This window comes from Rhodnius prolixus, unplaced genomic scaffold (assembly GCF_049639745.1).
Source record: "Rhodnius prolixus isolate KJV_2025 unplaced genomic scaffold, Rpr scaffold_6, whole genome shotgun sequence".
NCBI lineage: Eukaryota > Metazoa > Arthropoda > Insecta > Hemiptera > Reduviidae > Rhodnius > Rhodnius prolixus.
In genome coordinates, this window is record NW_027411634.1 from 28,705,342 (window position 1) to 28,722,256 (window position 16,915).

At 34.2% G+C, this 16,915-nt stretch overlaps 1 protein-coding gene across 3 annotated transcripts in view; it reads left to right on the forward strand.

Moving 5' to 3' along the window:
• LOC141461126 (peroxidase-like) overlaps positions 1 to 16,915 on the forward strand; it is a 48,263-nt gene that overhangs the window by 29,439 nt on the left and 1,909 nt on the right. For all 3 annotated transcript variants that reach the window (XM_074141855.1, XM_074141854.1, XM_074141856.1), the window contains 10 exons: positions 12,760 to 12,968; positions 13,069 to 13,242; positions 13,356 to 13,549; positions 13,622 to 13,808; positions 14,326 to 14,523; positions 14,614 to 14,761; positions 14,847 to 15,003; positions 16,025 to 16,195; positions 16,412 to 16,610; positions 16,716 to 16,821. In XM_074141855.1, coding sequence (XP_073997956.1) covers positions 12,760 to 12,968; positions 13,069 to 13,242; positions 13,356 to 13,549; positions 13,622 to 13,808; positions 14,326 to 14,523; positions 14,614 to 14,761; positions 14,847 to 15,003; positions 16,025 to 16,195; positions 16,412 to 16,610; positions 16,716 to 16,821 — 1,743 coding nt within the window. The remainder of the gene's footprint in view (positions 1 to 12,759; positions 12,969 to 13,068; positions 13,243 to 13,355; positions 13,550 to 13,621; positions 13,809 to 14,325; positions 14,524 to 14,613; positions 14,762 to 14,846; positions 15,004 to 16,024; positions 16,196 to 16,411; positions 16,611 to 16,715; positions 16,822 to 16,915) is intronic.

Consider the following 16,915-nt stretch of genomic DNA (forward strand, 5'->3'; position numbering starts at 1 on the left):
CTGAACTAATGGATCTGTACTAAAGAAAACTATTGCATTCTACTCAGTAAAACAGAGTGTGTAAGAGCACAGAATTTCATTCGAATAATCTGTTGTTTACTGTGGGAGTTATGAGGGCCCCATTTCACAGCAAAACCATGACCCAAAAAAAATTTAACTCTCAATATCTTTTGAACTATTGGATCTGTACTGAAGAAAACTATAGCGTACAACTCAGTAAAACAGAGTGTGTAAGAGCACAAAATTTCATACGAATAATCTGTTGTTTACTGTGGCAGTTATGAGGGCCCTATTTCACAGAAAAACCATGACCCAAAAAAAATTCACCTCTCAATATCTTTTGAACTATTGGATCTGTACTCAAGAAAACTATAGCATACTACTCAGTAAAACAGGGTGTGTAACAGGACAGATTTCCATACGAATAATCTGTTGTTTGCTTTGGGCGTGTGTAAGAGCACAGAATTTCATATGTATAATCTGTTGTTTACTGTAGGAGTTATAAGGGGCCCTATTTCACAGCAAAACCATGACCCAAAAAAAATTCAACTCTCAATATCTTCTCAACTAATGGATCTGTACTAAAGAAAACTATAGCATACTACTTAGTAAAACAGAGTGTGTAAGAGCACAAAATTTCATACGAATAATCTGTTGTTTACTGTGGGAGTTATAAGGGCCTCATTTCACAGCAAAACTATGACCCAAAAAATTTCAACTCTTAATATCTTCTGAACTAATGGATCTGTACTAAAGAAAACTATAGCATACTACTCAGTAAAACAGAGTGTGTAAGCGCACAAAATATCATACGCATAATCTGTTGTTTACTGTAGGAGTTATAAGGGCCCCATTTGACAGCAAAACCATGACCCAAAAGAATTTCAACTCTCAATATCTTCTCAACTAATGGATCCGTACTCAAGAAAACTGTAGCAAACTACTCAGTAAAACAGAGTGTGTAAGAGCACAAATTTTCATACGAATAATCGGTTGTTTGCTGTGGGAATTATAAGAGCCCAATTTCACAGCAAAACCATGACCCAAAAGAATTTCAACTCTCAATATCTTCTCAACTAATGGATCCGTACTCAAGAAAACTGTAGCATACTACTCAGTAAAACAGAGTGTGTAAGAGCACAAAATTTCATACGCATAATCGGTTGTTTACTGTAGGAGTTATAAGCGCCCCCATTTCACAGCAAAACCATGACCCAAAAAAATTTTAACCCTCAATATCTTCTGAACTAATGGATCTGTACTAAAGAAAACTATAGCGTTCTACTCAGTAAAACAGAGTGTGTAAGAGCAGAGAATTTCATACGAATAATCTGTTGTTTACTGTGGGAGTTATGAGGGCCCCATTTCACAGCAAAACCATGACCCAAATAAAATTTAACTCTCAATATCTATTGAACTATTGGATCTGTACTCAAGAAAACTATAGCGTACAACTCAGTAAAACAGAGTGTGTAAGAGCACAAAATTTCATACGAATAATCTGTTGTTTACTGTGGCAGTTATAAGGGCCCTATTTCAAAGAAAAACCATGACCCAAAAAAATTTCAACTCTCAATAGCTTCTCAACTAATGGATCTATACTCATGAAAACTATAGCATACTACTCAGTAAAACAGAGTGTGTAAGAGCACAGAATTTCATATGTATAATCTGTTGTTTACTGTAGGAGTTATAAGGGCCCCATTTCACAGCAAGACCATGACCCAAAAAATTTTTAACTCTCAATATCTTCTGAACTAATGGATCTGTACTAATGAAAACTATAGCATACTACTCAGTAAAGCAGAGTGGGTAAGAGCACAGAATTTCATATGTATAATCTGTTGTTTACAGTGGGAATAATAAGGGCCCCATTTCACAGCAAAACCATGACCCAAAAAAAATTTAACTCTCAATATCTTTTGAACTTTTGGATCTGTACTCAAGAAAATTATAGCGTACAACTCAGTAAAACAGATTGTGTAAGAGCACAGAATTTCATATGTATAATCTGTTGTTTACAGTTGGAATTATAAGGGCCCCATTTCACAGCAAAACGATGACCCAAAAAAAATTTAACACTCAATATCTTCTCAACTAATGGATCCGTACTCAAGAAAACGGTAGCATACTACTCAGTAAAACAGAGTGTGTAAGAGCACAAATTTTCATACGAATAATCTGTTGTTTACTGTGGGAGTTATAAGGGCCCCATATCACACCAAAACCATGACCCAAAAAAAATTCAACTCTCAATATCTTCTCAACTAATGGATCTGTACTAAAGGAAACTATAGCATACTACTCAGTAAAACAGAGTGTGTAAGCGCACAAAATATCATACGCATAATCTGTTGTTTACAGTGGGAATTATAAGGGCCCCATTTCACAGCAAAACCATGACCCAAAAAAAATTTAACTCTCAATATCTTTTGAACTATTGGATCTGTACTCAAGAAAATTATAGCGTACAACTCAGTAAAACAGAGTGTGTAAGAGCACAAAATTTCATACGAATAATCTGTTGTTTACTGTGGCAGTTATGAGGGCCCTATTTCACAGAAAAACCATGACCCAAAAAAATTTCAACTCTCAATAGCTTCTGAACTAGTGGATCTGAACTCAAGAAAACTATAGCATACTACTCAGTAAAACAGAGTGTGTAAGAGCACAGAATTTCATACGAAAAATATGTTGTTTGCTGTGGGAATTATAAGAGCCCCATATCACAGCAAAACCATGTCCCAAAAAAAATTCAACCCTCAATATCTTCTGAACTAATGGATCTGTACTAAAGAAAACTATTGCATTCTACTCAGTAAAACAGAGTGTGTAAGAGCACAAAATTTCATTCGAATAATCTGTTGTTTACTGTGGGAGTTATGAGGGCCCCATTTCACAGCAAAACCATGACCCAAAAAAAATTTAACTCTCAATATCTTTTGAACTATTGGATCTGTACTGAAGAAAACTATAGCGTACAACTCAGTAAAACAGAGTGTGTAAGAGCACAAAATTTCATACGAATAATCTGTTGTTTACTGTGGCAGTTATGAGGGCCCTATTTCACAGAAAAACCATGACCCAAAAAAAATTCACCTCTCAATATCTTTTGAACTATTGGATCTGTACTCAAGAAAACTATAGCATACTACTCAGTAAAGCAGGGTGTGTAACAGGACAGATTTCCATACGAATAATCTGTTGTTTGCTTTGGGCGTGTGTAAGAGCACAGAATTTCATATGAATAATCTGTTGTTTACTGTAGGAGTTATAAGGGGCCCTATTTCACAGCAAAACCATGACCCAAAAAAAATTCAACTCTCAATATCTTCTCAACTAATGGATCTGTACTAAAGAAAACTATAGCATACTAATTAGTAAAACAGAGTGTGTAAGAGCACAAAATTTCATACGAATAATCTGTTGTTTACTGTGGGAGTTATAAGGGCCTCATTTCACAGCAAAACTATGACCCAAAAAAATTTCAACTCTTAATATCTTCTGAACTTATGGATCTGTACTAAAGAAAACTATTGCATACTACTCAGTAAAACAGAGTGTGTAAGCGCACAAAATATCATACGCATAATCTGTTGTTTACTGTAGGAGTTATAAGGGCCCCATTTCACAGCAAAACCATGACCCAAAAGAATTTCAACTCTCAATATCTTCTCAACTAATGGATCCGTACTCAAGAAAACTGTAGCAAACTACTCAGTAAAACAGAGTGTGTAAGAGCACAAATTTTCATACGAATAATCGGTTGTTTGCTGTGGGAATTATAAGAGCCCAATTTCACAGCAAAACCATGACCCAAAAGAATTTCAACTCTCAATATCTTCTCAACTAATGGATCCTTACTCAAGAAAACTGTAGCATACTACTCAGTAAAACAGAGTGTGTAAGAGCACAAAATTTCATACGCATAATCGGTTGTTTACTGTAGGAGTTATAAGCGCCCCCATTTCACAGCAAAACCATGACCCAAAAAAATTTTAACCCTCAATATCTTCTGAACTAATGGATCTGTACTAAAGAAAACTATAGCGTTCTACTCAGTAAAACAGAGTGTGTAAGAGCAGAGAATTTCATACGAATAATCTGTTGTTTACTGTGGGAGTTATGAGGGCCCCATTTCACAGCAAAACCATGACCCAAATAAAATTTAACTCTCAATATCTATTGAACTATTGGATCTGTACTCAAGAAAACTATAGCGTACAACTCAGTAAAACAGAGTGTGTAAGAGCACAAAATTTCATACGAATAATCTGTTGTTTACTGTGGCAGTTATAAGGGCCCTATTTCAAAGAAAAACCATGACCCAAAAAAATTTCAACTCTCAATAGCTTCTCAACTAATGGATCTTTACTCATGAAAACTATAGCATACTACTCAGTAAAACAGAGTGTGTAAGAGCACAGAATTTCATATGTATAATCTGTTGTTTACTGTAGGAGTTATAAGGGCCCCATTTCACAGCAAGACCATGACCCAAAAAATTTTTAACTCTCAATATCTTCTGAACTAATGGATCTGTACTAATGAAAACTATAGCATACTACTCAGTAAAGCAGAGTGGGTAAGAGCACAGAATTTCATATGTATAATCTGTTGTTTACAGTGGGAATAATAAGGGCCCCATTTCACAGCAAAACCATGACCCAAAAAAAATTTAACTCTCAATATCTTTTGAACTTTTGGATCTGTACTCAAGAAAATTATAGCGTACAACTCAGTAAAACAGATTGTGTAAGAGCACAAAATTTCATACGAATAATCTGTTGTTTACTGTGGGAGTTATAGGGGCCCCATATCTCAGCAAAACCATGACCCAAAAAAAATTCAACTCTCAATATCTTCTCAACTAATGGATCTGTACTAAAGAAAACTATAGCATACTACTCAGTAAAACAGAGTGTGTAAGCGCACAAAATATCATACGCATAATCTGTTGTTTACAGTGGGAATTATAAGGGCCCCATTTCACAGCAAAACCATGACCCAAAAAAAATTTAACTCTCAATATCTTTTGAACTATTGGATCTGTACTCAAGAAAATTATAGCGTACAACTCAGTAAAACAGAGTGTGTAAGAGCACAGAATTTCATATGTATAATCTGTTGTTTACAGTTGGAATTATAAGGGCCCCATTTCACAGCAAAACGATGACCCAAAAAAAATTTAACACTCAATATCTTCTCAACTAATGGATCCGTACTCAAGAAAACGGTAGCATACTACTCAGTAAAACAGAGTGTGTAAGAGCACAAATTTTCATACGAATAATCTGTTGTTTACTGTGGGAGTTATAAGGGCCCCATATCACACCAAAACCATGACCCAAAAAAAATTCAACTCTCAATATCTTCTCAACTAATGGATCTGTACTAAAGGAAACTATAGCATACTACTCAGTAAAACAGAGTGTGTAAGCGCACAAAATATCATACGCATAATCTGTTGTTTACAGTGGGAATTATAAGGGCCCCATTTCACAGCAAAACCATGACCCAAAAAAAATTTAACTCTCAATATCTTTTGAACTATTGGATCTGTACTCAAGAAAATTATAGCGTACAACTCAGTAAAACAGAGTGTGTAAGAGCACAATATTTCATACGAATAATCTGTTGTTTACTGTGGCAGTTATGAGGGCCCTATTTCACAGAAAAACCATGACCCAAAAAAATTTCAACTCTCAATAGCTTCTGAACTAGTGGATCTGAACTCAAGAAAACTATAGCATACTACTCAGTAAAACAGAGTGTGTAAGAGCACAGAATTTCATACGAAAAATATGTTGTTTGCGTGGGAATTATAAGAGCCCCATATCACAGCAAAACCATGTCCCAAAAAAAATTCAACCCTCAATATCTTCTGAACTAATGGATCTGTACTAAAGAAAACTATTGCATTCTACTCAGTAAAACAGAGTGTGTAAGAGCACAGAATTTCATTCGAATAATCTGTTGTTTACTGTGGGAGTTATGAGGGCCCCATTTCACAGCAAAACCATGACCCAAAAAAAATTTAACTCTCAATATCTTTTGAACTATTGGATCTGTACTGAAGAAAACTATAGCGTACAACTCAGTAAAACAGAGTGTGTAAGAGCACAAAATTTCATACGAATAATCTGTTGTTTACTGTGGCAGTTATGAGGGCCCTATTTCACAGAAAAACCATGACCCAAAAAAAATTCACCTCTCAATATCTTTTGAACTATTGGATCTGTACTCAAGAAAACTATAGCATACTACTCAGTAAAGCAGGGTGTGTAACAGGACAGATTTCCATACGAATAATCTGTTGTTTGCTTTGGGCGTGTGTAAGAGCACAGAATTTCATATGTATAATCTGTTGTTTACTGTAGGAGTTATAAGGGGCCCTATTTCACAGCAAAACCATGACCCAAAAAAAATTCAACTCTTAATATCTTCTCAACTAATGGATCTGTACTAAAGAAAACTATAGCATACTACTTAGTAAAACAGAGTGTGTAAGAGCACAAAATTTCATACGAATAATCTGTTGTTTACTGTGGGAGTTATAAGGGCCTCATTTCACAGCAAAACTATGACCCAAAAAAATTTCAACTCTTAATATCTTCTGAACTTATGGATCTGTACTAAAGAAAACTATTGCATACTACTCAGTAAAACAGAGTGTGTAAGCGCACAAAATATCATACGCATAATCTGTTGTTTACTGTAGGAGTTATAAGGGCCCCATTTCACAGCAAAACCATGACCCAAAAGAATTTCAACTCTCAATATCTTCTCAACTAATGGATCCGTACTCAAGAAAACTGTAGCAAACTACTCAGTAAAACAGAGTGTGTAAGAGCACAAATTTTCATACGAATAATCGGTTGTTTGCTGTGGGAATTATAAGAGCCCAATTTCACAGCAAAACCATGACCCAAAAGAATTTCAACTCTCAATATCTTCTCAACTAATGGATCCTTACTCAAGAAAACTGTAGCATACTACTCAGTAAAACAGAGTGTGTAAGAGCACAAAATTTCATACGCATAATCGGTTGTTTACTGTAGGAGTTATAAGCGCCCCCATTTCACAGCAAAACCATGACCCAAAAAAATTTTAACGCTCAATATCTTCTGAACTAATGGATCTGTACTAAAGAAAACTATAGCGTTCTACTCAGTAAAACAGAGTGTGTAAGAGCAGAGAATTTCATACGAATAATCTGTTGTTTACTGTGGGAGTTATGAGGGCCCCATTTCACAGCAAAACCATGACCCAAATAAAATTTAACTCTCAATATCTATTGAACTATTGGATCTGTACTCAAGAAAACTATAGCGTACAACTCAGTAAAACAGAGTGTGTAAGAGCACAAAATTTCATACGAATAATCTGTTGTTTACTGTGGCAGTTATAAGGGCCCTATTTCAAAGAAAAACCATGACCCAAAAAAATTTCAACTCTCAATAGCTTCTCAACTAATGGATCTTTACTCATGAAAACTATAGCATACTACTCAGTAAAACAGAGTGTGTAATAGCACAGAATTTCATATGTATAATCTGTTGTTTACTGTAGGAGTTATAAGGGCCCCATTTCACAGCAAAACCATGACCCAAAAAAAATTTAACTCTCAATATCTTTTGAACTTTTGGATCTGTACTCAAGAAAATTATAGCGTACAACTCAGTAAAACAGATTGTGTAAGAGCACAAAATTTCATACGAATAATCTGTTGTTTACTGTGGGAGTTATAGGGGCCCCATATCTCAGCAAAACCATGACCCAAAAAAAATTCAACTCTCAATATCTTCTCAACTAATGGATCTGTACTAAAGAAAACTATAGCATACTACTCAGTAAAACAGAGTGTGTAAGCGCACAAAATATCATACGCATAATCTGTTGTTTACAGTGGGAATTATAAGGGCCCCATTTCACAGCAAAACCATGACCCAAAAAAAATTTAACTCTCAATATCTTTTGAACTATTGGATCTGTACTCAAGAAAATTATAGCGTACAACTCAGTAAAACAGAGTGTGTAAGAGCACAAAATTTCATACGAATAATCTGTTGTTTACTGTGGCAGTTATGAGGGCCCTATTTCACAGAAAAACCATGACCCAAAAAAATTTCAACTCTCAATAGCTTCTGAACTAGTGGATCTGAACTCAAGAAAACTATAGCATACTACTCAGTAAAACAGAGTGTGTAAGAGCACAGAATTTCATATGAAAAATATGTTGTTTGCTGTGGGAATTATAAGAGCCCCATTTCACAGCAAAACCATGACCCAAAAAAAATTTAACTCTCAATATCTTTTGAACTTTTGGATCTGTACTCAAGAAAATTATAGCGTACAACTCAGTAAAACAGATTGTGTAAGAGCACAAAATTTCATACGAATAATCTGTTGTTTACTGTGGGAGTTATAGGGGCCCCATATCTCAGCAAAACCATGACCCAAAAAAAATTCAACTCTCAATATCTTCTCAACTAATGGATCTGTACTAAAGAAAACTATAGCATACTACTCAGTAAAACAGAGTGTGTAAGCGCACAAAATATCATACGCATAATCTGTTGTTTACAGTGGGAATTATAAGGGCCCCATTTCACAGCAAAACCATGACCCAAAAAAAATTTAACTCTCAATATCTTTTGAACTATTGGATCTGTACTCAAGAAAATTATAGCGTACAACTCAGTAAAACAGAGTGTGTAAGAGCACAAAATTTCATACGAATAATCTGTTGTTTACTGTGGCAGTTATGAGGGCCCTATTTCACAGAAAAACCATGACCCAAAAGAATTTCAACTCTCAATATCTTCTGAACTAATGGATCTGTACTAAAGAAAACTATTGCATTCTACTCAGTAAAACAGAGTGTGTAAGAGCACAGAATTTCATTCGAATAATCTGTTGTTTACTGTGGGAGTTATGAGGGCCCCATTTCACAGCAAAACCATGACCCAAAAAAAATTTAACTCTCAATATCTTTTGAACTATTGGATCTGTACTGAAGAAAACTATAGCGTACTACTCAGTAAAACAGAGTGTGTAAGAGCACAAAATTTCATACGAATAATCTGTTGTTTACTGTGGCAGTTATGAGGGCCCTATTTCACAGAAAAACCATGACCCAAAAAAAATTCACCTCTCAATATCTTTTGAACTATTGGATCTGTACTCAAGAAAACTATAGCATACTACTCAGTAAAACAGGGTGTGTAACAGGACAGATTTCCATACGAATAATCTGTTGTTTGCTTTGGGAGTGTGTAAGAGCAGAGAATTTCATATGTATAATCTGTTGTTTACTGTAGGAGTTATAAGGGGCCCTATTTCACAGCAAAACCATGACCCAAAAAAAATTCAACTCTCAATATCTTCTCAACTAATGGATCTGTACTAAAGAAAACTGTAGCATACTACTTAGTAAAACAGAGTGTGTAAGAGCACAAAATTTCATACGAATAATCTGTTGTTTACTGTGGGAGTTATAAGGGCCTCATTTCACAGCAAAACTATGACCCAAAAAAATTTCAACTCTTAATATCTTCTGAACTAATGGATCTGTACTAAAGAAAACTATAGCATACTACTCAGTAAAACAGAGTGTGTAAGCGCACAAAATATCATACGCATAATCTGTTGTTTACTGTAGGAGTTATAAGGGCCCCATTTCACAGCAAAACCATGACCCAAAAGAATTTCAACTCTCAATATCTTCTCAACTAATGGATCCGTACTCAAGAAAACTGTAGCAAACTACTCAGTAAAACAGAGTGTGTAAGAGCACAAATTTTCATACGAATAATCGGTTGTTTGCTGTGGGAATTATAAGAGCCCAATTTCACAGCAAAACCATGACCCAAAAGAATTTCAACTCTCAATATCTTCTCAACTAATGGATCCGTACTCAAGAAAACTGTAGCATACTACTCAGTAAAACAGAGTGTGTAAGAGCACAAAATTTCATACGCATAATCGGTTGTTTACTGTAGGAGTTATAAGCGCCCCCATTTCACAGCAAAACCATGACCCAAAAAAATTTTAACCCTCAATATCTTCTGAACTAATGGATCTGTACTAAAGAAAACTATAGCGTTCTACTCAGTAAAACAGAGTGTGTAAGAGCAGAGAATTTCATACGAATAATCTGTTGTTTACAGTGGGAATAATAAGGGCCCCATTTCACAGCAAAACCATGACCCAAAAAAAATTTAACTCTCAATATCTTTTGAACTTTTGGATCTGTACTCAAGAAAATTATAGCGTACAACTCAGTAAAACAGATTGTGTAAGAGCACAAAATTTCATACGAATAATCTGTTGTTTACTGTGGCAGTTATGAGGGCCCTATTTCACAGAAAAACCATGACCCAAAAAAATTTCAACTCTCAATAGCTTCTGAACTAGTGGATCTGAACTCAAGAAAACTATAGCATACTACTCAGTAAAACAGAGTGTGTAAGAGCACAGAATTTCATACGAAAAATATGTTGTTTGCTGTGGGAATTATAAGAGCCCCATATCACAGCAAAACCATGACCCAAAAAAAATTCAACCCTCAATATCTTCTGAACTAATGGATCTGTACCCAAGGAAACTACAGCATATAACTTATAACTCAGTAAAGTGTAGTATATAAGTGAACAAAATTTCATGCCAATAATGTGTTGTTAACTGCGGGAGGTTGTTGTAGGTCAAGGAACATCAACTAGTAAAGCTGCTAAAAAGCAGCCAGTCGCTCGAGTTACCCTACTGTACAAAGTGAAAGGTAAATCTACAGTCAGTAGACGAATGGAGCCATTTTCAGTACTCTCCTTTGCGAAAGAGGATTTTTTTTAGTTTTGTGAATCACGTCCGTTGCTAGAGCTGGGTTTCCGATCACTAAAAGCCTTCTACTGATGAGTGTGTGGCATCTTATTAAAAAAGTAGTTATACCGAACCATTTCAATAATAACCTACCAGGTAAATCTTGGTAGAAAGCATTCCGGAACCGTCATCCTATCATTGCAAGTTGGATAAGCGAACTGTTTCTTGAGCCAAAGTAACCAATACCAGTTTGAACGTTTTGTATAATGAAGTTTCTCGATAATTGAATGACGCAGATGCCCTAGAAGGTTTGAACGAAATTAAAACTCGCCGGTAGGATAGTTGTATAAGGGTTGATCGTCAATAACTGCATGAAAAAGCGTAATGTTGAAAAATTTTACATTATTTAGGTATGCCAATTTAAAAACCGATTGTTATTAATTATGAATAACACTGATTTTTTGTTAAAAATCTAAGTGGAACAGTCATTTAGGTATTTTGAATTTTTTAGGTCGTTTCAGGAATATACTTGTTGTCAATCACTGGTCCCACCCCATGTCAAACACTGGTACCACCGAAAATTCGGTATGTCAATCACCTGGTCATTGAAATACTTTAAAAAAAGTAATAATTTTTGGTTGACATAAAAGTCGAATTTACTGAATACATAATACAATCTAAAGGAGCGGCACAATTGTACCAACCAACACCTAGAGCCAAAATAACGGAAGATATTCTAAACGGAACTCGATTTTTTTCTTAAGCTATAAATTACCGGACCCTTCGCCCTATTTGTTTTGTGTGAGTGCTTTTTTAAACTCATTTTTCGAAAAAAATAAGCATACGCATAAAAAAACCCTTTAGTCTGTTGTTTATTTTAAACTTCTCTGTCATAAACCTATTTATTTCAAACATTATTCTGAATAAAATTATTATTTAACAGTTCTGAGATCTCAGTATATCTATACCGATTTAAATCTTTTAAAACGATTCCTTTTTTTTTTTTGTGATGGTGCGGATTTCAGCCTCGTCAAATTCGATGATAGGTGGGGGTAGAATGGTGCTGATTGGTATGGCTTACAGCTTTGTTGAACTCGATGATTACCCGTTCAGATTTGGTGGTGTTTGGATCTGGCACAATTTAGGTGCGCCTGAGCCGCCATTTTCCCTCTACTAACAAAGTAATATAATTTAAAATAACATTTATACATATATATATATCGTAGAATAGAAATAAAAATAAAATAGAAATAATATATACACATACTTTACTTAATAGATAAAAAATACTTCAAAATATGTACTATACGATAAAATATACTTTAAAAATAGATAAACTTTACTTAATTAATAAATCTTAATAATATCACAAATAACTATTATAATTTGTGTGAGGGTGTATAAAGGATTACGGCTTTAACTGATTACTAAAAGTAACAGGTATTTAACGTCTTTTTTTTAGATAGATAAACATAACATAATTACAAAGGTAAAGTACCAGTTTAAATACACATTTTAAACGTTCATAACAGTTTAGGGGACGCTTAGGATGGGACAAGGATAAAATTTGCATGGAAAAAGCATATAAAAACCTGCAGCTAGAGGAGAAACTTATGAGAAAGATATGTTTAATTCTTTTGTATAAGTAGGGAGGTACTTGCCGTCTTTCTATTAAGTATTTTGTGAGGAAAAATTGATAATTAAAACAAAAAAGCCTGAATCTAGTCTTTCTTTAAGGAAGTATGATGTGTCCGGTATTCAGAAGCTGAGAGAGGTAGTTCAGAATACAATAATTGGACTGTTAGGCGGTTCTCATTTAGCCCCCAAAAAATAACAAAGCTACGCTACTTATTTTAACAACAATGAAACTGCTTACAGTAGAAGTAATTCCACAGTATACTGATAAAACTGAATAAATTCACTTGTATTTTTATGTTGTAGATTCAACTTGTCACCTGAACAGGGTACATTTGCATTACCTAGATTTAGTTTATTATCTACAGTGCTCGCAGACACATGCCCACGTTTTTCCAATTGTGCACCTACCAAATACAGATTTCCTGACGGTTCGTGCAATAATTTGGAACGCCCAGATTGGGGAATGGCAGGCACAGCATTGCAGAGAATTCTACCTCCAAAATATGCAGATGGTCTGTACATCCTTTAGTTTTATTCTCTTAAAAAAACAATTTTATTTTGGTAAAGAACCTTTACCAGATTAAATTTAAATTTACCAATTAAATTGATTAGGTGTGAACGCACCTCGAACACATGGAGCTAATGGTATTGAACTTCCAAGCTCGAGGTTAGTAAGTACTAGATTTATGCAAGATGTTGAAAGATCTTCATCTAATTTCACAATGATGGTAACTCAGTGGGGACAGTTCCTTGATCATGATCTTACACATACACCGATAAGCAGAGGTACGATCCTTTCAATAAATCTCGATTAAAATTTGGCTTTGTATTCCTTAAATAAATCTAATTACAATTCTTCTTTATTTCATTTTAATTTATTTATATATTTTTCTCCCTAGGAGAAGGAGGTGCAGGTATATCGTGTTGCCAAGATGGACAGATGATCCCTGAAAGATTTAGGCATCCTGACTGTTTTCCAATTCTCTTACCAAGGAGAGACCCTGTATTTTCAACTTTTGGTGATCGTTGTATGGAATTTGCTAGATCATTACCAGCACCAAGACCTGAATGTAATTTTGGCCCAAGAGAGCAGGTGAACTAAAAATATTCTAAAAATTAATTTATTTAGTGAACGGATAATTAAAAATGTATTTATATTTTGCAGATGAACCAAATTACAGGCTATTTAGATGGTTCTAATATTTATGGTTCTCGTTTTGACACTGCTAGAAACCTGCGATTTTTTAGAGGAGGTGAAATGAGAGCCCAAAATGTCAGAGGAAGAACATATCTTCCTGCTAATCCTAATGAATGTACGGATAGAACAAACACGCTCGCATGTTTTGAAGCGGGTAAGTGTCAAAACTGCAAAAATATTTATATTTTGTTAAATTTGCTACGAGCGTTTTTAAGTTTTAAGAACGGTTTTAAATTCATCTGGAATATAAGAATAATTTCAGTTTCTCAGTCTGAAAACGCAAATAGTATAATAACAGGCTGAATTTATTTCTTTGCCTAAACCATTTTTCCTACATCAGAAGGAGACGAAGTATTTCAAAGGACTGAGCTGAAAATTGTGATAGAAAAGAATATATTATATGAAAAATTCATATATTTTCATGGAAATAGGTAAATGTTTATCGGTAGAAAAAAATAAAAGCATTATTATAATCCAAATTTATCTACTTTTATCTAGTTTTAAGTAACTAGTCTATCGGAAGAGCTTTGCATTGTATGGAATGGTGATATTCTAGGCCAGGGGAGAAGATGATAACGAAGAGAAAGGGAAACTGATCTTGAAATAGGACTTTATGTTGTATTGACTTTATAATGTTCATTTATAACTTCTAAATTTTAACATACTTTCAGGAGATGGCCGAGTAAATGAACAAGTAAATTTGGCTCTTATACATACTATTTGGTTAAGAGAACATAATCGGATAGCTAGAATATTAAACCAACTGAATCCTAACTGGAGTGACGAAGCTTTGTACCAAGAAGCAAAAAGAATAGTTATAGCTGAAATTCAACATATTACATATAATGAGTTCCTTCCTGTATTGTTAGGTCTAGATTTATTTTTAATGCTTTCTTTTCATCAAATACTTATTCGTTTTTACCAACCCTAATAAAAATTAATTAGATTTACCCATGTAGGTCAAGAATATATGGATAAGTCATCACTTACTCCTAGAGATAGGGGATGGAGCCGATTGTACGATCCTAATTTGAATGGAGGTATCACAAATGTATTTGCTACTGCTGCATACAGATATGGTCATAGCCAATTACAAAGCTTCTTACAGTAAGAATAAAAACTAATTAAAGAACACTTCAATTTTAGTACTTATATATTTAAAAAAATATTATTAATTGGTTGTATTTTCTAGTGGTTACGGGCGTTTCGGCAATATTCGTGCTAATTTAGAACTCAGCAAACAACATTTTGCTCCTTTTATTCTATATAATGAAGGTGCTGTTGACGATTTTATTCGAGGTTTATCTGCTCAACCTAGTCAAGAAGTTGACAGATTTTTCTCAAAACAGGTTTCTGCTTATTATTATTATAATAATACATCTTTTAAAGAAATTAAATGTAATAGATAAAAACTCTGTTTAAATAATTTCTTCCAAAGTTGATTTTATCCGTCACAATTGTTTTTATTGTTTCTGACTGGTTTCCTGTTTTCATCCATCATCAGTGGTTGAGTCATCATATTGATAACCATACCTCTTACACTGACCAGCTGTAAAATAGAACTCAACACCATTCGAACAATAACCACAAATAACTGCCGTGCACATTCATATTACAAGACAGGATCTCTGATCGGAGTTGTTGAATGCGCCAGCATTGAATAACCTGACGTTCCATGTTCGTTTCTTTTTAATACCTCGATAAAGATAGTCATAAATCCATCCAGGATTTAACATATATATCTTTTGAATACACTAATTTTTTGTACGATATAGGGTCATTAGCCCAACAATCCACTTACGCTACATTAGAGAACTCTTAGGAATGGCACCTAGGTTATGTTTTGGCTTTTTCTATGGTTTATGTACTATGTTTGAAGTGTTGCGGGCTAAATTCTGTCCTCTGTCTGGGGAAGGAGCTGAAACTGCGAAGTTGGAGTGTCTTAAATTCTAACCACGAATTCACAGTTCCTAGAAATCGTATATGTATCTAATGGCATTCAGCTGTATTGAAACCTGCGACTTCCACGTCCTGAGCGTATGAACTAAATATCTCTGATTTAGTCCATTCCAAAATTAATTAATATAATTTTTCATTATTTGTTAATAACCACTAGTTTTATGTGTCTTCTTTTACTGGTGATCATTATATTTTTAATAATCAAGAGAAATTGCTAACAAATTGAAACTATAAATTATTAATTTATATGTATTAATTAAATATGGTCTCAACTATTCATTGTAAGAAAAATAAACATAAAGCTAACTTCAAGAATACTAACCACGGTATAGTTTGGTAGAAGTGTTAACTTTCTTGAATGAAATTGTGCCTAGAATTCAGCTATCGCTTATTAATCATTGACACTTACAGATTACAGATCATCTCTTCCAAGGAGAATTAGATCTTGGACTAGATTTGGTTGCACTCAACATCCAAAGAGGACGTGATCATGGTTTACCCCCTTATAATGATTGGAGAGAAGGTTGTGGGCTACCAAGAGCAAGAATCTGGGCAGATCTTGAATCCGAGATGGACCCTTCAGTATAATGTTTAATTTATTTCTAGTTTAGACATTTCTTTCAGTTAGGAAAAAAACAATAGAATCAATTTAGGAATAATAATAATATAAGAACAAACTTAAAATTTAAAAACGGATCAGAGAATCTAATATTCTGAATTACTTTTATCCAAATTATTTATTAGAAACTATTTTCCAGACCATTTGTTTCTTTTGTGATTTGAACATATGTTTTGCAGACCATAAGAATTTTGAGCACCCTTTATAACAGTGTAGAGGATATAGATTTGTACGCGGGTGGTGTTGGTGAACGTCCAAAACCTGGGGCCGCACTTGGGCCTACTTTTGTCTGTCTTGTCGGAGATCAATTTGCCAGATTAAGAAGGGCTGATAGATTCTTTTACGAAGAAGCTAACCACCCATCAACATTTTCAGAAAGTTGGTAGAAAGTGCAATTCTTTATAACTTGTATCTATATAAGTTATTATTTTCAGTAAGAACCTATTAATTTTTGGTCACAATTGTAACTAGCAATATTTTTAGGACAGTTACAAGAAATACGAAGAACAAGTTTGGCAAGAGTTTTATGTGATAACTCTGATGATATTGCCCTCATGCAACCTTTGGCATTTATTCAGCCATCATTTTTGTAAGCACTATTTATTTTTTATTTTCGTATTATTGTTAACATTGCTTATTAATTCATAAACTTTTAATGGTAATATATGGTTTGAAAATGATAC